Here is a 27,626-nt window from a genome sequence, read left to right on the forward strand (position 1 = left end):
TGACTCCCCTGAGGGTCTCTGCATTATTATGCTTCTGCTTCGAAGGCAGAGGGGGGCTTTATTTCATTTCACGTCTATATTTAGCGAGCTTATGAACTGCAGCAGCAGATGGTCTGTGACCAGAGACAGAGGCCAGACTGCTACACTCCTTTCCAGTAAAGGATATTTTGATTTTCCCCTCATGCCGAGCCGACGCGCCTTCATGTTCGGGAATACATTTTTCATCATCTTCCCAAAGTCTGCAGCACTTAGTGGGTGGTAGTTAAGATTGTCACAGAAGCTCCTGAAACACAGAAACAGAATTAATACAATTCTTTTTATTTAATTAGGAACACAGTGCAGGTCAGCATCATAGCCAGGCTGTCATTGTCTCTGGGTGCAGATGTGAACACACTAACCAGGGTGGGGACCTAAACAACTGTACCGAGACCCTATGGAGGGGGTGGTCTCGATGTGGTTCCAAAATGAACTCCAGAGCACTTTGTTTATGGTGTGAATGTGATCGACCTTGACCCGAGCCAACCAACAAGCAGACTTTCAAGTCTGAGCTAAAAACTTTCTGTAGCCATGTATGCTTTTGTGCGATAGACACAATAGATGTTCAAAGTTCTGTACGAGTTAGCAACTAGCGACGAAATGATTGTCTGTTTGTCTTCTTTGTGAGCTCCCTGCTGGTTTTCGAATTCTGTTGCCTCCTTTGTTTCTGGACTGTTAGACTTTTCTGGACTTCTGAAATTAATAAAATGTTCACCTTTTGTTTACTTGTAGCTGTGAATCTTGCAGGATTAATTTAAGAGATTTTAATATTTTTTTTTAGCAAAGAGGAGGTTTAGCACAGTTACACAGATGTTGAAATATCAGGACTAAATGCTTCCCAAGGAAGTGTCTGACTATGTTCCTGATGGTGAAAGGCATGTGCCATTTTTCAGGTATAGCAAAGGATTTAAAACACATATTAAACACAACTTATTTCATGACATAAAGCTGCCTTTCTTTTCTTGACAAGTATAGTAGTAATATATGTAGTATATAGGTAACTGAGCTAGCAACGTCTTCAAAACCCTGAAAGCAGCAAGCTTGTCTGAATCTCTCTCATGTTTAAGGTCTGTTAGCCGTGGTTTACTTCAGAACAATGTGATGAGTAGAAGTGGAAAATTACAAAAAAAATCATAACCTAAGATGCCAAAAGAAACCCATACATATATTTTCAGGATCATAAATGACACAACTTTTGATTATCTTTGCTAGACCGATGTGCCTGTTGTAAAAGCAGACAGATTCATGGTAGTCAGAATTTTTTTAATGAAAAATAAAACATGTCAATGGCACATATGACCCCACTCAATCACTTAAAGTTTAACATCTTGCTGTTCGATAAGCAGGTACAGATGACCTTTATTTCATATCATTTATTCTGAGTAGAAACATCTGCATCTGCTAAAACAGCTAGCCAATAAAGACCTGAGCAGTGGTGGAGCACCAAAGTTACACAGTGACTGTGTCCTATGTGCTTGTTTGACTGTGAAAAACATGAAGCACGTTAGGTCTGTTTAAAGCCTTTTGACCTGTCTGCACTGAAGGCGCCAATATTTCTGGAGGACGCTGTATTTTTGTTCTAGCTGAGTTAAAAAGACAGTTGTATAACAGCGTCAGAACATTTCAATGGCTGTCTCACACTTTCCATTCTAATATTACCGACACATGCGGCTCTGTGATTCTCATGCCTGCAGCATCTATTTATACTGATGCTTCTGCCTGCAGTAAACTGGAGGAGAAAGAGGCTCAAACATTGGAAGCAGCTATCTATGCAAAAGGTGAACGTCAACAATGACTTTATTTCTCCAAGAAAACTGGGTTTATGCAGTGAAACTAAACTCCGCCTTTCTGTTTTACACCTACTTGTATTCGTCGTAGACTTCCTGCTTGGGGAGCGAGGTCTCGGGGTACTCCTCTAAATGATTTCGGATCCAGGTGAATGCGTGCATCTGCTGCGTGCGACTCGATGACAGGGCGCTCTGGTCACTGCACAAAGATGTGGGTCAGTGATGTTTGTGAAGACAAACAATGCAGTGCTTACTGTCACCTCAGGCCTGATAAATGACACCAACGCTAATCGAGGCATTTTTGTTTCAATAAGCTTGTAAGCATTATCCTTTTGTCCAGTTTTCTATAAAAACATTTAGAAACAAGTATATCCTCACCTTTTATCGACACTGCTGCTCGGACCAGAAGGCAACTTGAGGTAGAGGTAGAGTTTTTCGATGTCTGAGAACTTCTCGACATCTTGCTATAGAAACAATGTTCGGTACAAGCGAACATAAACTTTCTCTATATGCAGATGACCTCCTACTGTATATAACGGACCCTCTCAAGTCAATTCCCTCATTAATGAATTGTCTTAAAGAATATAGTGCAGCTTCAGGATACAAGTTAAATTATACCAAAAGTGAGATTATATCATTAAATATACAAGATAATCGTGTTAGAGCTCTTACAGATCCACTACAGTGGTGTAATAATGGATTTACATATTTGGGCATACAAATTGGTAAATCTGAGGATAAAATATTCAAACTAAACTATATTAAACTGTTGGAACAAACTAAACTTAATATACAGAGATGGATGGATTTTCCATTATCCCTTATAGGGAGAATTAATGTTGTTAAAATGAACATTTTGCCTAAGTTTACCTATTTATTTCAGTGTCTCCCTACAAATGTTCCAAAAAGTTTCTTCAAAGAATTAAATAAACTTATAACCTCCTTCATATGGCAAAAGAAAAACCCAAGAGTTAAATTCTCCTCATTACAGGCCCCTTATTCAAGGGGAGGACTCAACCTACCAAACTTTAGGAATTATTATCTGGCCTCCCAATACCGATCAATTTTGATCTGGTTATATGCAGAGAGGAGTGAGGTTCGATGGGTTCCAATAGAACAATATGAGGTGAATCCCATATCATTAAAAGACGTCCCATTTCTAGGTACGAAAAAATGTTTATCTAAGCTCACAAATAATTCGATAATATTAAACACCTTCCGTGCCTGGCAGGAATCCCACTCACTTCTAAAAATAAATATTTCTTTTTTTAGAAGGACACCCCTATGGGGCAATCCTGATCTCTCCCATCATATTTCCGACTCCATATTGCGGGGATGGAAGGATAGAAATATTCGAACTGTTGCCGATCTATACAATAATGACACATTTATTGACTTCCAACAACTAAAGGAAAAATTTAAACTTCCAGACCAAAATTTTTTTAAATTTCTACAAATAAGAGACTGGATCAAAGAAAAAACCAAAGGAACTTTCCCTGAGATTCCTAAAGAAAGTCCTTTTGAAACGCATCTTTGCACCAAACCATGGAAGTCAATAAAAGGAATAGCATCTTCAATATACACTATTATTAATGAAAAATTACCTGACTACAACAAAACGGCTCTGAAAAGAAAATGGGAGGCAGATCTGGGCTATGTTTATGAAGAGGTAGAATGGTACCATCTAATGGAACAGGCACAGACCATGTTAATTTCCACAAATCATAGACAAATGCAATTTAATATATTCCACAGGACATATTATACACCTTACAGATTACATAAAATTGATATTAATTACTCTCCCAAATGTTTGAGATGTAAGGTGATAGATGGTGATCTCCTTCATATGCTGTGGAATTTCCCAGTAATAGAGGAGTTCTGGAGACGGACTACTGAAATAATTTCAAGGGTGATTGGGATCCAAGTCGAAATGGACCCAAAACTATGGATTTTAGGTGACATAGATTCTATAAATGTGGATTACCACAAGAAATATTTTATTTTACTTGCAAGTACTGCAGTTAAAAAATGTATTCTGACACATTGGAAATCTGAAAATTCTCCAACACTGAGATATTGGATTAATGAGTTAGCATCCTACTGTACACCTGAGAAGATATTGCATAGTGTAAAAGGGAAATACGGAACCTTTAAAAAAATTTGGGGACCATTTCTTTCAGTATTACCGTCTTTGGACTTGACAGAATATAGAGATGACGTAAATTCCTCTGGGTTTACCCTGAATTGATCCTTGGTTAGGCCCTTCTGATCAGAGTTCTTGAATGTTGTGCTGATTCTTGTGTATAGACGGGTGTAAATATGGGCTGTTTGGATACACGAATGTGATGAAGTTGAGAGCCATACAGGGGTAAAGGGGTGGGGGGATGGTGGGAGGGGTTCACACGATGTGTTTTTCTTTTTTTTTCTTTTTTTTTTTGTTTTGTTTTGTTTTAAATTTTTGTAATTACCAATACTGTTACTATTATAATTATTATTTATTATTATTATTATTAATACGCCCGTATTTTCTGTGTTCGGTCCTCAGATGGTTGAGGCAATGTTAGAAAGATAAAGATACTAGAGTGTGTTCCTGAGAATTTTTTTTTTTTTTTTTTTTTGGTCATAATGACCAGTCAAGCTTTGGCTAGTTGATGATACTTTGTCCCATAACTGTAAACGTCTTTTATTGTTTGTTTCTGTTTGTTTGTTTGTTGTTCATTTTCAATTTAAAAAATGAAAATAAAAAGTAAAAAAAAACAAAACATTTAGAAACAAGTATATCCTCACCTTTTATCGACACTGCTGCTCGGACCAGAAGGCAACTTGAGGTAGAGGTAGAGTTTTTCGATGTCTGAGAACTTCTCGACATCTTGCTATAGAAACAAAAAGTCAAAGATGGTTAAACAAGCAGGTCGGTCACACCTGCAGCACATGCATTAATGAAAGCAGGACTAGGATAGTTCATAAGGGACATTATTTACAAGTTCAACATTTCATCTGTTATTTTTCATTACTAACTACTCTGTCATTATTTTAATTTTAAAATATCTAATAACGTAGTTCTTATTTTGCCGGACTCATCAATAAAACATAAAATCATTACAACATAAGAAAAAGAAAAATGTGAAATATTGTTTGAGATGGTGAGACTAGAAAATATTTATTTGTTCAAAATATCATCATAATATTATTTTATGTTTATTTTGAACAAATATTTATTTGAACAAATAAATATTTGTATTATTATTAAAACAATATTATGTCTAATTATTAGTCCATTAGCCTTTGCGTGTCACCCCTCTCCTATAACCATACTTGATTTCCTCTTACTTACACTTTTATACAGATAGAAATGTCTGCTTTAAGCATGAATTGAAATACGATTTAGACAACAAACAGAACAAGCAAAGCATCCTTACAACAAGAAAAATCTTCAGTCTTTCCAGTAAACACTGAAACAATGACAGAGCCATGGCTGAGCTGCCTGGCCACCCACTGCATGCATCCAGATGGCACTGATAGCGCTCTCTTTTCTGTCTGTTACATATCAGTCTGAGCCAGCAGCTGGTTTCAGGGGAACAGTTAAAGTTTCAGTCTGAAGGCAACAAAATCAACCTCTCATCTCTGCTGAAGCTCTCTAACCTCCTGAGACTGATACTTACACGCGGACATTGCATGTGGGGTTTTTTTTTCTGCACATTACACTTCAGTCACTCATACTTAGACCTGTTGCATCCCATGAATCCCAAACAAGAGCTTAGGTTAAAGGCTGAAAAGCATAATAAATACATTTTTTGAATTGTTACAGATCATTTGAGGTATTAACAGAATGCAGTGCTATTCTTTAAGCCAGGGAGCAGGTCAAAGGAGAAAAGAGGCTCTTTGACAATTCAGGACTTACAAGTTCAAGAAGACTACATAGTGGAAATAACAAACTAACCCAAGATGCAATCTTAATATAAAGATTTGTTTTGTTTATCTTAAAAAAGCACAAGCCTCAGCTGCACAGTTAACGTTTTAAAGCTGAAACATTACAGCGGGGTCTTCTGTTAAGTTAAAACATCACTCGCTAATAAAGTGTTATGTCATCTCTCAGTAATTGAATATGTTAGCTACAGCTCTATAAGCAGCATTTTAGCCTAAGCAGGACTGATTTTAGCATCACTCTCAGGACGTGCTGTAAATTTTACATCAGTAACTGAAGAACAGCAACAGCGTGCTTTCACTGGAATTGATTTTCACCAAAACCAATGCTTCAAATTAATAATTCTCTCTTCTATTCCAAGCAAACCAAGACATTTATTATAAATAAATAAATTATTTCAGCCCTCATCAATTTATCCTTAAACAGACCATAACAAAACATCAAGCAATCATGAAAAGCATCTACTTGTTCATGTTCACAGATACAAACTGATGCCTTTTTTCACAACAGTCAACAGGAAACTATGTATTACAATAGGAAGCACATTCGTGTCAGAAACACCTGCTGTGTGTCATTAAGACAAAGTGAAGCTACATCACCACGGCAACTGACAAAGCTTTCATAACCAACCCAGTAGTAGAAATCCTGTCTTCCTCCCCTCACCTCCAAGCAGTCATAGGAGACAGCTGTCCCACTCCCAGCCTGTTCTGCCAGAGGTTTTCCTGTTAAAAGGGAGTTTTTCCTTCCCACCGTCACCAAGTGCTTGCTTATATTACCGTACCAAATATAAATACATATATTCTATTTCTATTTATATAATATATATTAGATATATAGATATTTATTTATAAATTAAATTAAATTGAATAGTAATGCCTGATCCTCACCAAGTATTGAACTTGTTTCCCTCTGCATAGTAGAAGTGTGAGCTTCACCACCAACCCCTCCAACCTCCAAATGTGGATTTCCCCTCCCCCAACAAAAATAATGGGTGTTGTGGGTTTTGAACCCAGCGTTTTCAGTTTCGGACTCTCAGTTTCTGTTTGATATTTTCTGTTTAAGAGCTTAAGGATTGTGAATGTTTAACAAACTGCTGTCAGACTGCACTGAAAAATAAAAGACTGGCCATTAATCAACAAAGCAAATATTGTGGCATAAATTATATAGTGCCTGTTTTGATGTACGCTAAAGGGGCTCTAGAATAAAAATCATATTCAGACATTAATCTGACACTTTACTGATTCGCACCGTTTCATACTCCATCCACTGAGCTGATGCTGACTTGTTAAGAGTGCATTTATAGAGTCAGATCACTGTGTCAGTGTAAACAAACGATTACTAAATTGTTGCATAAAACATATATAAACATGTAGGCCTCGGGAGTAGTTGTGCAACCCTTTTATAGTATAATAGTTTACACATTCACCTAAGAAGCACGAGATCCCTAGTTTGAAAAATCTGCAAACTAAAACATGTGATGCTACCTGCTCTTGTACCCTCTTGCAAGGGTGCAAGAGCTGAAAGGGAGTAAAGTTTGGAGAATAGGGGTGGAGTAGACTGATGACATAAGTGGGGGCCTCACCTCGTAAGACCATAAAAGCAAGAACGAAGATTTTAAACTCATCCTTAAACCTCACAAGAGGCCAGTGCAGACACTTTAACAATGAGGTAATATAAGAAAACGCAAGTAGGAGTTAGAAGCCTTGCAAAAGCATTTTGGACAAACTGACACAATTAATACAACAGACAAGAAAACAGAGCATTATAATATTCTAAGCAGGACAAGATTAATCTAACTTTTGAGACAACAGTCTTGAGTTTAGCGATATTTCTTAAATAGAAAAAGCAAGAGCCGGTCCAAGACTTGATGTGAGCATCAAAGGTTAAAGACTGAAAGCTAATGAATAGATTATTGGGCTCAATTTTGGTCACAGTGGATCAGAAAGGAACCAGGTGTGTCTAATACGGGGGGAAAATACTCCCCAGAGCAATAATTAGAGACTGTCTTGTCTGTGTTAAGCTGCAAAAACATTTGCAGAATATAATTTAATGAAAATAAAAAGGGATTTCAACAAGATCCTTGTGGAACACCACATAGCAGCCACATTAGAATAGAAATTTCCCACTTAAATCAAAAGTGTTTTATCAACAAGAAATTAAGTGAACCACCCCAACACATCAAAATGAGCACTTGAGGCTAGCTACAAAGAAATGTGGAAAGATTTAAAGTTTATAGAAGAAACAGCTCTGGTTCATTTGTCTTTAACGACTTAAAAAGGTTATGTTATTGGACTGAATTATAAACTGTGTTAATCCATTATGCCTACCCTTGTCACCCTGTTGAACAGTGACGTATGGCGGATGTGAGATGCAGCAACAGTTTGAAAGATTACATTTTGTGGAGGGGGAAAAAAAACTCACCAGTTTCTTTCCTTCTAGTTTTGAATTCCTCTCCTCCTATACCCACACTGGTGTGGGAATTTTGTGTGAGTGGAGACACCTATTGTTCAGGAGAATACTGCAGCAGGTACCCATGCCCTAAACACTGGTGTACATGGAACAAAGCTGTGGTGACGTCACCGCTAGCGTGCAAAGCAACTAATGCGGTGGATGTACTGGGATTCTTAGAGGTGTGGCTGCTAGCTGTCAGCAAGGCCTCACCTCTGCTAATTTTAGACACTGAACTGTATATTCTAACTGTGCTATAAACAGAATATAAAGTCTGTCCAAGAAGTCTGTGTTCTGGTTTTTGGTAGTGAAATTATTTTCTTTGTTCGTTAATTCACATTAACTAGCAGGTGACTGCACATCCCATAGATGCAATGCAGACTATATTATAAGACAAAGAAACCATCTTTGTTATACAGTCTATGTTTCAGCCTTCCGATATACCCTTAACCTCCTGAGAACTGAGGAAAAGAGATTCTTCCGATTGAACTTTTTGATTTCCTTCCTCTTTGGAGCTAAAAGAGGCCACCCAAACGCATGAGATAGCAATGGAATGGATGTCCTCTATTTAGCACAACAAGACTTATTAGGGTAGCTCAAATAAGTCAAAATATATAGATCAAAAACATCCAAAAACGTCCATTGCACAAGCCATAAATGAATAGGCTGGTTCTCAGGAGGTTAATGCTTAACACTGCTACCAACGGATCTTCTATTTTTATTTTTAAACTATACATGGATGGTAGGAATGTTTTTTCTGCTCAACCTATTGGGAACACTAATAATCTTCTGACAATATCTGAACAGAGAGTATGAAAAATCTCCTTAAAGTTGTTATCTGCAGATCACAAATATGTCAGGAATACTCACCAGAATGTTTTCCACTTTTGATTGAACAGATTTGCTGCAAAACAGAGACATAGTACAAATTAGCATGAAGCCGGTGTAACATGAGCACTTGTGTCTGAAGTATATTTATTTATAAAGCAGAGGAATGTTTGGTATGAGACGACCCTCCCCTCAGGATCTCTCAGGTCATGTATCCCACCACCACAAACACATGTGGTCATATGTAAAAAGAAACAGGGACATGAACATTGTTTAAGACAGAAGATCTTTTTTATCAACAGTTTTCCCAAATATTTTTCTGTGTTTACAGGTTTTATTCTCATACTCCTATTCTATATTCAACAGAAAGGTTACCAGTACAATACAAAGTTCTGGCAAATTTTAGTGAAAGCCTAACTTAAATTAAAAACTTAATCAAAAATAACATATTAACACATGTAACTGCTTCCCTGTGTCCCACCATGATCATGTGTCACTTCTATTTTTTGCCTTAGCATCTCACACAGGCCTCGGAAGCATGAAATTCTCTTCCTGATTGACTTTTAATGATGTAGGTTTTAACCTGAGGTCAATCCGGAAGAAGTGTAAGATTTGATTGAGGCTCATAAACAGCCACTGCTGAGCTGCAGCTAAAAACTATCAAAGATCACTACAAAAATCCAAGAGTGACTGGAATGATGCTCAGGCTACAGCTAAAATTAACATACAATCAAACAGACTTTGATAGCGGGAAAGATCACAATTAGTCGCTCCTATTTAGGTCCACTCCTGCAGACAGAAAAACCAAACTGAGGAATAAAGTCCAGGTTTCATGTGTAATCCACAGACAGGGCAGCATGCTGTCAATGACTGTGGGGCAGAAGGTAGGTCACATTTAAAGACTATTACTTGGGCTGGGCAGGTCAGAATCAGGAGACGCTCTAAGCCATGACAAGAACAGTTCACTTTAATTGACTGTTACCAGGGGGCTGAGGATTTCCCAGTGCTGAAAGACCGTCAGTAAGCCGTTTGTGAGGCAGACTTAGCAGATAAACTGAACGACACCTGACGCAACTTTCTACAAGACCTAAGCCTTGAAAATAAAGAACTGAAACAAGACAAACAAATGTTGCTGATAAACCAGCAAGATGTACACCTAACCCCAGACCAGTGATTCCTAATTAGGGCTAAAGGTACCCCAGTAGGTACTTATACAGAAGTTAGGGGGGGTTCATGGAAAAATTTGTTCAACTTATAAAAATTAAAAATCCTCAAACAAACAAGTTGGAGCAGAAGCAGTTACAGTAAACTAAACATAGTGGCTATGGTGCAGAGTGGCTCCATAGTTTGAGGTTGTGCCAGTAAGAGCATCTGTCAACTCAAACATGCAGAGCTACCTGCTGTGATAACCCCATGTGACAAGGGAGCAGTGAAAGTGGATCAATTTTAGTGGATAAGGTGCAGGAAAAAAACAAATCACAAAAGTCTTTAAAATAAATAAATAGATAAAGCAGCTAATTAAAGTAGTCCTAACCAAAGAAAAGAAAAGAATATCGAATTATCATTAACAAAAGGTTGTCAGTTGTTTAGCTTATATGCTTTTAGCAGCTACGGTAACTGCTAAAACTATCACTTTAATAAGTAATGAATACCTAAAACAGGACAAAAGAAACAGCAAAAACATAAGCGATAAATACATAAAATTGGTCACCGAGTTTAATTAAATCAAAAATTAGTGACTCTAATAGTAACTTCTAATTTAGTGGATGAATATTTAAATTAGTAAACCACTATTTATGGACAGCCAATAATTCTAGCTAATCATTTAGCTACTAGAAGTTACAGGATAAATATTTGAAATTGTCGATTAACAGAAGAAATATAACAATTGTCAAAATATTAGGGATAAATTAATGAAATCTGATTAAATGAATAGCTGTTATATAGAGTAGTAGCTACTACTAACTGAATGGACGAAGGGCTTACATAGTGGTCTAACAATTAATGGACAGATGAAACGGCTAACAATTTAGCTGCTACAGTTAGCATTTTAAAAGGCAAGATTACAGTGAACAAAAAAGAAATGAAATTAGAGATGAAAGATGAAATTTGTTGTTGGATGAAGGGTTAAATAGTATAGTTTTAGAGTAGATTAGAGATGTACCAATTGACCGACTATGGACCAAAACTGGATGATTTCCAGTGTTCTCGGCCTGGACCGGTGAGCGGCTGGTCAGCCTTCGATATGATTTATTACGAGCCCACTCATTTTTATGAATACACAACATGTGCACAATGACATGTGGCTCACAGCCACATGCTACGCTGTTACCATGGAAGTGAGTAAGGTAAAAAGTTTGCTAAAGTAAACCACAATGGGGAAACAAAAATGTTTGTAACAACAAACCCAATGACACATGTAAACATGCACATTTTAAACAAATGAAAAGCAACTAAAGCTAAAGCCATCCACAATACAAAGCCAGCCATAAGTCAGTATCCTCTGTAAGAGCCTCGGTATTAGCAAACAATCAAAGCAGTTAGGAGTGAAAAAGATAAAAGGGTCAATGTCCTGTTGTCTGGTGAAGCTATAAAATTAAGAAAGTACATGACATTTGTTTTGTTATATAAAAAGATTTGTGTCTGCTTTTATTTAGTAAGGTAAAATATGTCAGGTAAAGGTAGGTGTACAGCAACTCATTTCAGCACTTTATTTTCAGTTATTTCAGTAAGAGAAGATCCTGTAACATACTGCAGTTTAGGGGAAATTTATGTTTAATAATTTCTTTATTTAATTAGCAAGTAAACAATCCAGATTAAAATGAGTTCGATTAAGCTAACATGAACATCAAAGGTGGGGTTTTGAAAATCAGTGCTTTGATTGTCCAGACTTCCTGTGCAGACAGAGTGACGGTATGTTGCAGGTGAACTTGTTGACCCAGACTACGACTGTATCACTTCACCAAGAGCCACCCACAAGCAGGTCACTGAGGTGAATGCCAATATTTATGCTCTACTCCTCTCAAAGGTTAAACCTGTATGGAGCTGGGCAAACGTTCAGGATCCTAACATGTTATTGATAAACTGTTAGCAGCACAGTGACGTGAAGTTTCTATTGAGGTATTTCCTGAAGAGATTTGAACTCTGAACTTCTGTGTTTCCGGTTGTTCAGCTCCTTGACATTTTCTTGCTGTCTGATATTTAAATGATAGAACTTAAGTTCATTCAGAAAAAAAGGTCAGAACAGGACCTTAAGTAGCAGACACAAAAGAACACGTGCCTTACAAGAAATCAAGTCTTTTCCTTTACTCTGTTCACATTAAGCCTCTTATCGAGCCATAACCAATTTAGAATCAACAGTTCTAAATGAGCAAGCTGGAACCCAAACAGGCACAAGGACAACATGGAAAATCCACACAGAAAGGCGCTGGTATTTTCTCAGGATTCACTAGCAGAACCTAGAGGTTAGCAGTGTTGCCTCACTGCAAGAAGGTCCTGGATTCAAATCTATTGGCTGCAGGTGTGAGTGTGACTGGTTGTCTGTGTTAGAGCTGTGACAAACTGGCTACCAGTATGACAGCTGAGAGAGGCTCCAGTCTGCCAGAGACTCTCAAACTGAGAACTGGTTAAAAATATAAATTTGATTTGCCTCTTCTTGATTTGTTATTATTTTTTCTTTATTTTTTATTATTTTGTTTTTTTGAGCTATTCAGAAGTGGACTTGCTAGTGTGTTTTGGATCGTTGTCCTGCTGCTTGACCCAAGTACCACTGATTTTTTTGGTAGAGAGCAGAATTAATGGTTCCTTCAATTACAGAAAGTCATCCAGCCAGAGCAAAGCAGTCAGACCATCACACTACCACCACCACTTGACTCCTTGTATGATGTTCTTTTTATGAAATGCTGTGTTTATGCTACTTTATGGCAGATGTAACAGGACTTGAACTTTACAATAAAGTTTAGCTTTTGTCTTGTCAGTCCACAGAATATTTTCCCAAAAGTCTTGGGGATCATGAAGATTGTTTTTTTTTTGGCAAATGTGAGCCTTTGTCTTTTTGTTCAGCAGTGTTTTTTTCCCTTGAACTCTTTCATGGATGCCATTTTTTCCCAGTCTCTTTCTTATTGTTGAATCATGAACTCTGACTTAACTGAGGCAAATAAGGCCTGCGGTTCTTTATATGTCATTCTGGGTTCTAATATGACCTCTTGGATGAGTCGTTGATATGCTCTTGGAGTAATTTTCGTAGGCTGACCACTCCTAAGAAAGTTTATCACTCTTCCAAGTTTTCTCCATTTGTGGATAATCACTCTAAGGTGGTTCACAAAGCCTTAAAAATGGCTTTTCAGCCCTTTCCAAACTAATAGATGTCAATAACTTTGTTTTTCGATTGTTTTCTTAAATTGTGGCATGATGTGTTGCTTTAGGCTTGCTTCACTTTTTTTAGACAGGTTCTATTGTACTGATTTCTTGATTCAGCAGGTCTCAGTGTTGCTGGTGAAATTGAAATCAGCTTCATCATTCAACTTCATCATTTTTACAGCACTGTATATTACAGAAAGAGAGAAAGATATTGGGGAAATATGACTCCTTCCTCTCTTGCATTAGGAATCAGTCTTCAAATTCCTGATTAAGTGTACACTGTTTTCTGTCCCATTTTACATATAAAACTAAAATATAAGACAGCGCTTCAGATAAATGAACAGCGTAAAACAAATAAATGCAAAATAAAAATGATAATAAAGTTGCCATACACGTAAGAGTAATAAGAACTCAATAATCACTAGAATACAATGTGCTGCTCTGACAGAGACCATTATGTCAGCCATACAGAGTAATTTTACTTTTGCTATTTCTAGAGCATTTTCCTCGTGATACCTGTGTTAAATATAGCTACTTTTACTGGAATAAACACGGTGGTGGGATGTAAAAAGAAATACCTTTATTCAAGGAGTCGAGTAATTAGTTACTCAAGCATAAAACAAGTTCCTTAAGCTTTATTTGAGTTATTTAATTTTTCCATTTGCACAGTGTCTACTCTACCAGGTTTATCCGGCTGTTTTATCACAAGCACACGCTGCAGCTCGTGCATGTGTCTAACATTTAACATGCTGGACTTCTACGGTTGTTATTATTTACTTACTATTATATTTAAGCAGTGAAGATGCGACTGCGTCCAAGCATGATAAGAGCAGTTTAAAAATGTTGTGATGAGTTTCCCTTTAAGCATCAAATTGTGCGTATGCACAGCACAACAGTGTGTGAAGTAAACATCTCCTCACCAGATGGAGTTCTTGATCCTGAGCTGCAGAGCGCTGGCCTCAGCGCCCTGCAGCCCGGGGAGTAGGCCGGGCAGGCTCCCCGCCCCGCTCTCCGGCGGCGGCTGCTGCTGCTGGGGGTCCTCATCAGCCATCACTGGAGGTCACTGTGGGACGGGAGTGGACCGGTAGGGAGGCGAGGACAGGTGTAGTCGCCCGGCAGGGTTAAACATGGACCGGAGGACGTTGCGATGCTAGGGGGACAGCAGCGCGCCCTGTTGTTGTTGTGGCTGCCACCCTGCGCTCCTCCGACATCGCTCGCTTCGAGCCCGGACTGCCGGTCAGTACTGGCGCCTGTGGAGCGGAACTACGAGCCGCTGTCAAACACGGGCCAACACATGAATATAAATAAAGGCAAGAGTAAACAGGCAACCTGACAGCTGCAAAACAACTAGCTAGTCCCTCCGGTGTGCTCCGCCTGCCCCGCACGTTATGATTGCTCTACATGTGCATGGTGAGTAGTAGCTGTCTGGCAGGCGCATGCGCATTGAGAGGCTCAGCATTAAAAACAAAATGTAAGCAGAAGACATCACTGACCGTGCCAGACTGCATTTATATAAACACACTCCTGCTTTACATGTGTGCTAGTTTCATTATTATTATAGCATTATTGTCTTTATTAACAGTAGCAGTTGTAATAGGATAGTATTATTATTAAAAACAAGAATTATAACAAATCCTCTACAGATTTTATTTTGCTCTAGGAGGGGTAAATGACTTTGAACCTTGATATACAGAAAGGTAACAAAAAACATAGTTACTTTTCAGTTAAAAGACAGATAAAATACAAAGCCATATTTAATATTCCTTTTTGTTTAATATAACAGTAAAACATGGAAAACTAGAAATAAAATGGACAATAAATAAGAAAGATTAAAAAGTGAACAAAACAGCTGGCTAAAACTGACTTGAAGCTAACTCTGGTACTTCTCCTAAAGTGCCCTGGAGATAAGGTGTTGAAAGGTGTTAAAAACCTGAAGTTGTGACAACTCATTTCCTTGTTCCAGTTTTGATGTGGGGACAGCAAGGAGTGACTGTTCAGCTCATCGGAGAGACCTTTGTGTATTTGTACAAAGTATGCCAAGTCAGTGGGAGCCAAGCCACTTAAAACTTTAAAAGCAAACAATAAAATTTAAAATGGACAGACAACGAATGTGAAGAAGCACAAACAGGAGTAATATGCTCATGTTTGCTTGTCCTTGTCAGCAGACGAAGAGCAGCATTCTGGACCATTCGTAAGTGTGATATTGAGACCTGATTAATACCGACATAAAGTGCATTACAATAATCAAGGCGAGTGCTCACAAACTCATAAAACTCTTAGTCACAAAAGGTGATAAAAGGTTTAACTGTAGAGAGCTGCTGCTGCAAAAAGCTTGTCAGGTTAATTTGTCATCCCCACACTGTATCCCTGATCTAAAATAAGTCCATGTGATTTACATTTCTATGTTATTATTATAATGAATAGAGATGGCACATATAACTTTTTTATGTCCGATACTAATACGATATCATAAATTTGGATATCTGCCGATACAGATATAAATCTGATATAGCACATTTTGTAATCAATAAAACATTTTTTTTAAATATTTTGCTGCATTTTGTATAAGTTCATACTCAAGTTTATAAAAAAACAAAACAAAACAAAAATAAAGCTATTCTGTTATACCTGTATGCAAAAAATACACTACACCCAAAATATTTCATAGTTCAGCAACACTGATCAGTCGAATAAACTTAAACCTACACCATTCTCCCTATTCTTGTATTTTAAAGAGTACTTAGTGGAAATATTAAGCAACCTAACTACACTGAACAAAAATATGAACGCAACACTTTTGTTTTTGCTCCCATTTTTCATGAGATGAACTGAAATGTGCAGTTTCATCAAACAGCACAATGCCACAGATGTCGCAACCTTTGAGGGAGCGTGCAATTGGCATGCTGACTGCAGGACTGTCTACCAGAGCTGTTGCCCGTGAAATGAATGTTCATTTCTCTACCATAAGCTGTCTCCAAAGGTGATTCAGAGAATTTGGCAGTACATCCAACTGGCCTCACAATTGCAGACCACATGTAACCACACCAGCCCAGGACCTTCACATCCAGCATGTTCACCTCCAGGATCGCCTGAGACCAGCCACCCGGACAGCTGCAGCAACAATCGGTTGGCATAACCAAAGAATTTCAGCACAAACTGTCAGAAACTGTCTCAGGGAAGCTCATCTGCATGCTCGTCACCCTCATCGGGGTCTGGACCTGACTGCAGTTCGTCGTTGTAACCGACTTGAGTGGGCAAACGCGCACATTCGATGGCGTTTGGCACATTGAAGAGGCGTTCTGTTCACAGTCCCAGTTTTTACTGTTTAGGGCAGATGGCAGACAGCGTGTGTGGCGTCGTGTGGGTGAGCAGTTTGCTGATGTCAACGTTGTGGATCGAGTGGCCCATGGTGGCGGTGGGGTTCTGGTATGGGCAGGCGTATGTTATGGACAACCAGTTTCTGTCTGAGCAGGTTATTGAAACTGGTTCACCCGAAAGACAAAACGCCAAAACACAAACTTAACAATGTGGTGTATGCTGTACAGTGCAGCGAGGAATGCCCAGACCTCTACATTGGAGAGACCAAACAGCCACTTCACAAGCGCATGGCACAACACAGAAGAGCCACCTCCACAGGACAAGACTCAGCAGTCCATCTGCATCTTAAGGAAAAAGGACACTCTTTCGAGGATGCCAATGTTCACATTTTGGACAGAGAGGACAGATGGTTTGAAAGAGGAGTGAAAGAAGCCATCTATGTCCACTGTGAGCGACCATCTTTGAACAGAGGCGGGGGTTTACGACACCAACTCTCTGCCATCTATAATCCAGTTTTGAGATCCCTTCCCAGACGCCTTAACGCCCACTCACATCCTGGGCCATCTGACCTCAGGAATTCGCATGATAAGGTGGGGCCAGGTTTCACAATGAACACACCCGAAACTCTGGCTGATTGGGACCCACACCCAGTTTCACACCTTGGCTCAGGCGATTAGAGGATCATCAGGGGGTCCTTTTGTCCCTCTGTGGGGGGTCACTCCCACTAGGTTTATATCTGGGACTCTCCACCATTTGACCTTAGAACTGAAGAAGCTTCTCGGATGAGAGGTGAAACGTCTTCAAGCAACTTAAAGAAGTCCAGGTGCTTTTCTTTGCAAGCTCCTTTGACTTAGCTTGTTAACGTGTTGACTCCGTCCAGCCCCATGTACGGGCAATCCGCGGTAACTCGTTAACGGAAATTTGCCGCGTTATGGCGTTAATGTCATTTTAACGAAATTAACGCTGACAGCACTAGTGGGAACACAACGAATATGACTGCACATTTACGCTGACATCATCCTAGTGCAAAGACAAGTGGAAGCAGGCAAAAACAACAAGCACGCATGCTACAAACTTTACCCGAGTCATTTAGACAGCTGTTAGCACATGATTCTCCTTATGGGGACCTGATATGTTTAATATGCTGCTGAGAATATAGCCCAGAAGAAGGGTATAGTGTAGCTTTTATTTTGGAAAGAGCCATTTCTCTGTAATAAACTCTCTTTGCCAAAGATGAGTGATTTCTCGATCAGATGGATTTATTCTTTTTTTAAATTATTTTGTTGTTTCAGCAACATTAAATTTAAAAACTGTACTTTTGATTTAAAATATATTTTTATAATTTTAATAAATTACAAATTAAAAAGGCATGAACATTTTTTTGTATCAAAAAAATATCGAAACTGTGACACCAAAGTATTGAACCGAACCATGAATTTTGTGTATCGTTGCACCCCTAGTGTTTATATAACTATTTTATTTTTTTTACCCTGTTTATTTGTATTCATGTTCTATTCTCTTGTATACTTCATCTGCTTGTATGTTTTATACTCATTGTTTGTTCAATAAAGTTCTTGTTTGAATAAAACGTATCCTGTATTGCAATATTTTGGAATAAAAGGTTTTAAAAATATAGAATCTACTTAAAATAGATAAGAACAATCGACTTTGAGAGTGAAAACTAAATTGTGTTTTTGTTACTATTGATGCTGCTGAGAAATAAAGTGTTTTTCAATCCTGTTTTTAAAAAAAAAAAAAAAATCACTATCCCTTCAGCTTTTTTGTGGCAAAAAGTGTCAGTTTCTGCATAACAGGGGCGCTGGAGCCTATCCCAGCTGTCATTAACATCACATTGATTATTATGCAGTTATTTTTGTGCAAGGAGAGCAAAATAGACAAAACTCCCTCTCAGCTTGTTTGTTGCCAAAAATGGCCACCTTTTGTTTACGTTCACAAAATGCTATAAAATTTAGATATATTAAAACATTTTTCTACTTTGACCAACTTCAGTCTTTAAATTAGCACCAGTCCTTGTCACCAAAACCAGACATTTATCTAAATTCATTTTTTATCCTTTAAATTCCACAGAGATTATATATTACCATCACCAGTGTGTGAATGTGTGTGTGAAGGGGTGAATGACTGAATGTAGTGTGAAGCGCTTTGGGGTCCTTAGGGACTAGAAAAGCGCTATACAAATGCAGGCCATTTACCAGTAACCTTTCAGAAAAAAGGGGATAAAGGTCTAATTTTTTTCACCATATAATTGATGAAACTTTCTATTTTTTTCAGTTGAGCATCAGGGACAAGGCTGTCTTGCAATTGTTGAGGTCACTAGTGTGTTCCCCATTTCTTCCAGGATCACTCTTCATTTGTAGGTTTTAGAGGACTCCTACTACTGTGAAGTGGTTTTCATGGGAAAAAGGCATTGTATTCCAAGACATCTGGGAGATTGTAGAAATGAGCAGCAATGGCCTTCTTGCCATCTTTCTAGAAAAATAAGTGATCTGGAAGCTGTCAGGCTTACTTACAGCAGTAGCACTTTCTGCACCTGCATAAAGGACACATTTACTAGCAGTGTTTGTTACTGTATGTGCTACAGCTGCAGCTTTGAATTTTTTTTTTTTTTTTTTTTTTTTGGAGAGTTAAAAATTTGGCCATGGTATCTTGTTATGAAATGTACAAGAGTAAAAGTGTTTTTAGCATGTGCTTCAAAGCTAAGTTTGACTGGGAAACTCAAAGGTCAATAACCTGCATCAACAGAAATTCACTGCAGCCTGTGTAATATTTGATGATAATATATTCCAGTGTATCTTGCAAATTGTAATGTCATGTACAAACTATTAGATCCTTAAGATCAAACCTGTGTCATTCTATTGGTCCATTGCAGTGTAGTAAGTCATCAAAAGCCCCTATATGAAACTAAGAATATTACATGAAATTGGTTGTTGGCCAAAAATGGGTAAATGATGAAATTGCATGATTTAGCACTGTCAATAACAAGGAATTTTAAAATTTCATAATAATGGGTTTCGGGTGGCCAAAAGTTTCCATGATCGAGGCAAGAGGAACAATGTTCAGTGTATATATTTTTGATGAATTTAAGAAGCTGAAAATTATTAAAGCTGAAAAAAACTAGACCCTTTCATTCCATTGGCATAAACACAGCAAAAATGGTCAACAAAAAAAAAAGAGAAAGAAGTGGCCACAAATGGCCAGGATAGAGACCAGAGGGTTAATGCGTAAAATGTATAAAAATATTATTAATTACAGGGTAATACATTACTGTTAATTGCAACTGTAAGCTTTTTATTTTGAAGTTACAAGTATAAACAATGCTGTTACATTTACACTGTAATTTTTTTTTACTATTGAACTATTGATTCTTAAATCAATGCAGTGAAATACATCAGCCCAATCATTGCAAACTTAGAAATCGGATGTCCTTGCAGAGCCATAACTCCATCTTGTACATCCGATTTCGACTGAAGCTGTCTGGTGAGGCTTGCTATGTCCATTTTGATTGTTAATGGTTAAAAATGTTCTTCTTTTACTGTTACTTTTTGTGGATGACAAGGTTTAATACAACTTAAAAAGACACACACACACACACCAAAAAAAGTAACTCCGCCAGAGTGCCTATTTCTGATCACTTTTGCCGGTCCAAAGTCCGGATAAAGGAGGAGGGTTGGAATTATTGAAAACAGTAACAAGAGAAAAGAAAAAAATAATTTGTAGTTCTAAATATATTTCAAATGCTTTTAGGCTGTTTTTTTTTTTTAAATCACTCTGTCTCTTCCACGATGTTATTTCTCTCCTACAGCGTCTGTTACAATTACATAGGCAGGACCAATTATGCAAATTGGGCGATGACGTCACTTAGCTACTTCTAGCGACTTTTAGGACACCGATTATCCTTACTGAAGAGTTGACAACACTGCAAAAGACATTGCAGAGTGCAGAATGACTTTTGAGTTAGGTGTGGTTGGTGGCTATCTAACCAGTTATGTCTTCAAGGGAAGCCTCTGGGCCAAAATATTGCTTCTATACTTAGTTATTACAAAGACACGGACCGTATTCTGTCATTCAACCCTCTGATGTAATCACATTGAGTCTGCATGAAATAAAATGTTAACATATGACTAGGTTTCCTTTATGTGTATTAAAATGAATATTAAGTGTGAGTAAATGTATGTTTTTTATATAACAAATAACTCAACAACTATCCGAGTACCCTTTTTTAAACATTATTTTTTAGTATTTTAGCACAACGTCGATAAACAATGACTTGCTGTAATCGTTTAAAAATCTCCGTAATTGTCTTTCATGGGTTGCCGTACTGTGCCCGAGGTGTACCAGCTGTTGCTATGCAACCATTATCGCGTCGTTTCGGTCTGCGACACGATGGCGGCAAGAAGTGCTGATAAAAAGGTCCAGCCCTTCATTTCGCAGGTTTGTAACATTACTTTTTCATGTTAATGTCTCTCAGACCATTAAGCTGAGCTTTTTAGTTGTGCCTCACCAAAATGTTTTACTAACTGAAGTAACTATGGCAACCGTTTCTGCTTCCGCCAACAGGAGCACTGACAAAGCAAAAAAATACATACAAAAAAACAAAACAAAAAACACCAAAACATAACATCACAGTCTCATCCTTACTGTTGCACATCAAAGTTACAAAAAAGAGCCTTATAATATGGCATAGCCATGTTCTAGTGAACTGGATAACCTCTGATAGTGATAATATAAAATAATGCAGCACTTATAAAAAGAAATTAGAACAGCTAAGTACAGAACAAAGCAGGTAAACTAGCAAAAACAAGTACAAAAGGTGGAAAATAGTTAAATAGAAAAAAGTAGAATATAAGAGCTTAACGAGTATAAATCTAACAAATAAATGCTGGTATTGCTGTATCAGATGGAAAGTGAAATTTGTCCTTCAAAGGGTTTTGTATGGATGCTTGTTTGTGCCACTGATAAAACATTATTTCGACTCACTAACTGAAACTTCTGAGAAAATAACTCAAAGCTGAGAAAATAGCTTGAAATTTGAGTTATGTTAAAATAATAAGTCAAAGGAAAACTTTTTTTTCATAGCTGTTGATAACTCTCCTGTTATGTCATTTTTTGTTGATGCTTAGGTCAAGAAACGTTCATCCTCTACCAGTAAGGCTGAAAGGTCCAAAAGAGTTGAATTAAGGGCACAGTCAAAATCTGCTTCTGGTCAGGCAAAGAAGCACACAGATGAACTTTTAGCCAAAGAAGAAGAGTATAAGTAGGAGTTGTTCTCACACCTGCTTGCTTTATTTTTGTATATAGTAATTGCACTAACCCTTCTGATAATTTTAACATTGCATTTTAGTCTAAGTTGCTCATTTCTGTCAGAATAAGTTATATGTGGACTATTTCTTGCACTTGTTTAATCAGTAGTTCTTTAGGGCACTGACCAGTACTGGTTATCTATAATAATAAAAAAAAGTAACTCCAGATAGAGTGACCCACTTGTATCACCAACAATCCTGCAGTACTAAATTTCAACTTGTTAAAAGTTGTTTATATAAATCTGCTTATTCATTATTTTATTTCCAACAGACTCCTTAATGCAGAGCTGGAAGCCAAAACAGCAGATTTAGTTAGACAGGCTGAGCAACTTATGGTAAGTTATTAACAGGTTTGCATTCAATAATTGGAAGAAAAAAAATTTGTGAGCGCAGTAGCACTAAAAAAGTCAGATGAAAGAAGTTAAGAAGGGAGCATGCTTACTTTAAAGTCAAAACTCTGTGTTTATTTTAGAGAGAACAAAGTGAAGTTCTTTCAAAGCCTTTATCCAATGTCCTGCTCACAGACACTGAAGAAGAAGAGACGTCCAGGTAAAAGGTTTGATTTCCTTATCTCCGATCATTCGGATATATAATTTTAGCAAAACCTCCTTGAAAAGAAAGATATTTTTTTATATTCATGTACATTTGCATCTCTCTGTTTAACTTTTCACTTGCAGGATAACAAAGACTCACACATGTGCTGTGCAGCAGCCTGGTGTGAAGGTCTGTATCTCATGCATTTTGCTCAGCAGTTTGTATTATTGTTGTGGACGTTTTCAGCTCTGTTCAGTTTTATTTTTTTTAGCAGAAGTTGAAAACAAGGTTTTTTATATTGGTATTTAAAGAAGAAAAAAGGCCCAGTACTATTAAAGAGAAACCCCATCAATCAGATGATCTCATATGAGCAGCACTTGTCTACTGTGGTAAGGAAAAACTCCCTTTTAGCAGGAATAGACCTCACGGAGGAGCAGCCAGTGGGGAGTGAAGAAAACTGCTTGGGCATCTTAGAAAACGCCCCTCAACCAAAGCTCTTAACAGCTTAGCATAGGGAGGCTTCAGGTTCACGTGAGCCAGCCCAATTAGCTTTATTCAAAAGTAAGGTTTTAAGGCCAATCTCAAAAGTAGAGAGACTGTCAGCTGGACTCAAACTGGGAGCTGGTTCCACAAGAGAGGGGCCTGATAACTAAAAGCTCTGCCTCCCATTCCACTTTTTTTTCTTTCTTTTCTATTTTTTTTATACCTTGGAAACAACAAGTAAGCAATCTGTGAGTGAAGTGTACGGCGGCCCTGAGAGGTCAAACACACAGTAACTTCATGGATGAACAAGTAAAGAACAGCAGCAGAAGTGATAAGATAACAGTAAAAAGCTAAAAGCAAACATCGATGGACAGCATTATATGAATCTTGTTGAAACCCCACGACACAAAACATAATCCTCCATTTCTTTGAAGTATGTCTCAGTGCAATCCTCCAGATGTTTTGGTTTCCAGCACTTCTGCAGCTGTTCCATTACTTTATCGTCTCTTCAGATACACTTCTTTTGTGAATTTGCTTTTTTAGCTTTTGTGGCACATTTTTCTATTTGCTGGTGTTTTCTTAAGTTGCAGTGTTTTTGACCTCTCAGGGTCACCTTAGAAGTGTCCTGTTGGGGTAACAAGGTGCTGTAAGTTCTTTAAGGTCACTTCAGTATTTTTGTGTAATTCTTTTAGGAGGCGACCAAAAGAATTGTTGCATCAAGATCACAAAATATGCTGAGTGGAAAACAAGTGAAAGATCCCCACTTTAAAACTGGGTGAGTTTTATTTGTATATAATTTCTAAATCCATTTCAAGCCTTTCTGCTCATAAATCTTTTGTGAGATTTATTCTCCAGGAGGAATCACAGTTTACAGGTTTTCACGAAATTGTGCTTGATTGTTTCAGGAGCTCAGAGGATGATTTTGAAGCTGTAGAAGATTCTGCTAATTTATTCTTGGCAAAGACAATTCACAGCATGGAGGAGAAAATGAACAATGCTGTAGTTCATGAAAATGCTGTGGATGAAATACCTAACTTTGGAGACAATGTAGGATCAGGTAATGCTTATTTCACTTAAAAAATAATAAACCACATTTTTATTCAGTGGGAACAATGACTAAATAACATGTATAGTTTTCCACGAATAGGCTTTTTTCTGTCAGATGATTTTTGCCCCTTGAGAATCCCAAATGAAGGCCAAACTGGAGCTTTGAGATTATTTAATTCATGTGATAAGTTTCATATGCTTATATAGATTTTTTCACAAGCGTATAAATCAGATTGTTGTCGCTTAAGGAGTTTCAGAAGCTCAAATACGAGTCCTGAAGGCAAAACTCCGGATTATGCAAGAGGAACTGGACCAGATCTCATGTGAATATTACAAGAAGGTAATGTAAATATTTATATATACAACTATAAACAGAAATGTTGCTGCTGATGCCTTACATTAGAGAAACAAAAGTTACTTTGGTAAAATATATAGGGTTATTTGTCCTGATCCTTAGATCGTTTAACACAGCATGGATGTATTATTGTATCTGGATTGTTTTTTCTACTGCTCAGACTGAAGTGTCTGAACTTGTGTCTCTGCAGGACGATGAAAACACAAAGCTTAGCGCAAAGATTAAGGAGCTGGAGGAGGATCGAGCCCGGCTGCAGAAGACCATGAGCATTCAGCAGACACAAATCGAGAAGCACCGAGCTTTAGCCGCAGAGTCCAACAAAAAATGTGATGGACTTCAACTGGAAGTGTCTGGTTTGAGCAAGGTGTGTGTCGCCAACAGCTCAGAGCAAATTACTACTGCAACAATTTCTTTAAAACAAGCAGTAAAACTGGACAGCGTAATTCATCTGAGCTGCTGTTGTGTGTCACCTGTTTTTGTGCTCTGTGTAGGAGATAGAAAATCTGAATAGATCCCACAAACAAGCAGCAGCTGTCCACAGCACGGTAGAGGTCCGCCTGAACCGAGCTCTAGAGGAGGTGGAGAGGCTGAAGACTCAATTGAACAAAATGAAACAGGAGAAAAAGGTAACAGCATTAAAACAAAGATTCCTGTATAAACATGTCTGTGTTTTCTATGTTTGTCTTTATATCAGAAATACACACTAGTCAAAGAAATTAAAGGAATACTTTTTAATCAGAGTACAGCATCAAGTCAGTTAAACTTGTGGGATATTGATATGGTCAGTTAAGTAGCAGAGGGGGTTGTTAATCAGTTTGAGCTGCTTTGGTGTTAATAAAATGAACAGCAGATGCACTAGCAAGGGAACAATGAGACAACAGCCCAAGACAGTAATAGTTTTACAGGTGGAGGCTGCTGACATTTTTTACCTCTTCATCTTATCTGAGGGCTCTGCTCTGAGTCTGCATAATAAAGGGAGGATTTGTATGAATTCAATTCAATATAAAACAACTCTCTTACCAATTTGCTTTGTGTACAGGTCTATGGAGTGACAGTGGTGATTTTCCAGTGTCTGTACTGAATAACGCTACTTTAACCTTCATCTTGTGATAGCTTCTGTAACTATCTCTAAAGTTAACAGGTCAGTTTTGACCCGTGTCTTAAATCAGCCAAAGAAAATAGCCTCAGAACAGTGTTTAATCATCCAGTGTGTTTGTTGCCTATCAGTTACCTTGTTAGGCTGCCTTATGTCTGACAATATTGGTTTTAATTTTTTTGGCATGGCCTTTCAGGTCCTTTCTCTCCTCAGCATACCTTTTGTTTCTATCTAAAAAAAATTGTAAATCAAACCTCAAGAGAATTTAGAAAAAAAAAGGTTATATTACCTACTATTACTGAGAAGTGTTATTGCCTATAGTAACACTTTTATATGGAAAGGAACAAAATATTCTTTAGCGGTCACCTGTGGCCCTGGGTTGAACCTCAGTGGAAGGAGCTGCACCCATCTCTCCTATACATCCTTGATGGGAGCAAGTATATCAGATGTTGCTCTAGTATGTCTGCTGTAAAATCTAAGGACTATAAAGGTCTGAAGCAACATTGTTGCCTGAAAAATAGTTCTGCCTGTCGATGCTTGGTCTCGCTGCTTCATCTGTACACTGCAGCAAGAAGGGCACCATTATAAGCATTCAGGTATTCCTCATCACTGTCATTCCAAATGTCACCGTGGACTTTTTTTCCTTCAAGGGCTGTGATAGCCATGATGACTTTTTTTAGTGACAATGGCATGAACAAATCAAAACACGAGCAGGTTCGCACCTGTGACCTCCTCATCAGATCTGTTTTTGTCCTCTGCTTGATAATCTATATTATCCTCCTCCTCAGAAAGAGGGTCATCCATATTGCTGTGCTGTTTTATGTCCTCAAAGAAATTATCCAGAGCTTTGCTTTTTATAACTCTTCTTAATTTTGCATGCCATTTGCATGCTGCAAACTTGTGATGTGTACTCTGCAAGTCACCAACTACACTGAGTTGGTCTTATATGACTTGCGTGTCTGTACATTTCTATCTGGATGACCATTTCAATGAAGCAGTAGGTATAAAAAGGGCTGTTTGTTCAGGGTAAGAGACAAACGGGAAAAGAGAGAAGCCCCTAACGTCGCTCTGACAGTGATTGAGATCAGTGTTTATGATTTTAGTTTTGGGTCTAATTATTGTTTTATAGTCTTATATTATCTGCTTCAATATCTATAATCAAGTAAAATGGAATATATATATATAATGTGTATGCAGGATATATAATGATTTTTGTTTTTTTCGAGTGGTCATGTTGGGCCGCCTGGATCAAAAATGCCAGGACAGATTTTTTTTTTCCAGTCCAGTCCTATTAAAAAGCAGACTTCCATTGCAGGTATAAACACTACCATCAAAATAAAACATTTGTTTAAAATACAGAGGTTTAAAACCGATAACAAAAACAAAATTCCAATATGTAATCATTAAATCTTGTTATAGAGACACAACAGCCACAAAGTGTTTTATATTTATTTGTATATCAGCTATTCTAATTAAAGAGGCATAGCAGAAAAACTTTTATAGACATGAATTCATAGGTGTAGTTAAAGATACAGAGAAAAAATATGAGTTAAGGTAATGCTATTATGTCCCTCACACCAACATCTTATTTTGAAGATCTTTCACATGTACATAGAACTGAATTTTAAGCCGCACACTAAAATATCTGCTCTGACAACTTCCGATTGCACAAACAAGGTGAGGTCCTGCTGAGCCTGCACTAATTTCTGCTTTTTGCCTTCTTTTATAAATAAGGACAAAATAACTGAGGAACATCAGAGTAAAGAAAATTTGCTGGCTGAAAACAAAATGCTAAAAAAGCAGAAAGCTGAACTCATCATGGCCTTCAAGAAACAACTGAAGCTAATCGACATTCTCAAAAGGCAAAAGGTACGAGTCATCATGTTACTCTGTTAGTGGATACTGTGCTTAGTTTTTAATCTTAAGGGGGTTTTTTTTGTGTGTGTGCAGATGCATTTTGAAGCTGCTAAGCTGCTGAGCTTCACAGAAGAAGAATTCATGAAGGCTCTAGACTGGGGGAAGTAATAACCACTGAATGTCTCCACTTCTATTTTTTAAAAGCTAAAAAGCTTAACAGTGGTCACTG

General features: G+C 37.7%; 2 protein-coding genes across 2 annotated transcripts in view; one reads left to right on the forward strand and one right to left on the reverse strand.

The window, feature by feature from the left end:
- Nucleotides 1-14,766, reverse strand: part of LOC146639685 (DNA-binding protein RFX7-like) — a 36,819-nt gene extending 22,053 nt beyond the window's left edge. Inside the window, exons 1-5 of the mRNA XM_085374098.1 lie at nucleotides 14,307-14,766; nucleotides 9,070-9,103; nucleotides 4,614-4,699; nucleotides 1,900-2,022; nucleotides 164-283 (exon numbers count right to left, since the gene is read on the reverse strand). Of these exons, the coding sequence (XP_085230224.1) occupies nucleotides 164-283; nucleotides 1,900-2,022; nucleotides 4,614-4,699; nucleotides 9,070-9,103; nucleotides 14,307-14,437 (494 nt within the window). The 5' untranslated portion in view covers nucleotides 14,438-14,766. The remainder of the gene's footprint in view (nucleotides 1-163; nucleotides 284-1,899; nucleotides 2,023-4,613; nucleotides 4,700-9,069; nucleotides 9,104-14,306) is intronic.
- A 6,264-nt stretch (nucleotides 14,767-21,030) lies between these two features.
- On the forward strand, nucleotides 21,031-27,565 carry tex9 (testis expressed 9). The gene is made up of 12 exons (XM_085354686.1): nucleotides 21,031-21,156; nucleotides 21,846-21,979; nucleotides 22,297-22,360; nucleotides 22,498-22,574; nucleotides 22,703-22,748; nucleotides 23,735-23,817; nucleotides 23,948-24,099; nucleotides 24,338-24,429; nucleotides 24,635-24,808; nucleotides 24,936-25,070; nucleotides 27,275-27,409; nucleotides 27,491-27,565. Exons 1-12 carry the CDS (start codon nucleotides 21,031-21,033, stop codon nucleotides 27,563-27,565), a joined length of 1,293 nt encoding a protein of 430 aa, XP_085210812.1.
- The last annotated feature ends 61 nt before the right edge of the window (nucleotides 27,566-27,626 follow it).

This window comes from Diplotaxodon limnothrissa, linkage group LG1 (assembly GCF_057381915.1).
Source record: "Diplotaxodon limnothrissa isolate DT_005_m linkage group LG1, D_limnothrissa_male_GT1.1, whole genome shotgun sequence".
NCBI lineage: Eukaryota > Metazoa > Chordata > Actinopteri > Cichliformes > Cichlidae > Diplotaxodon > Diplotaxodon limnothrissa.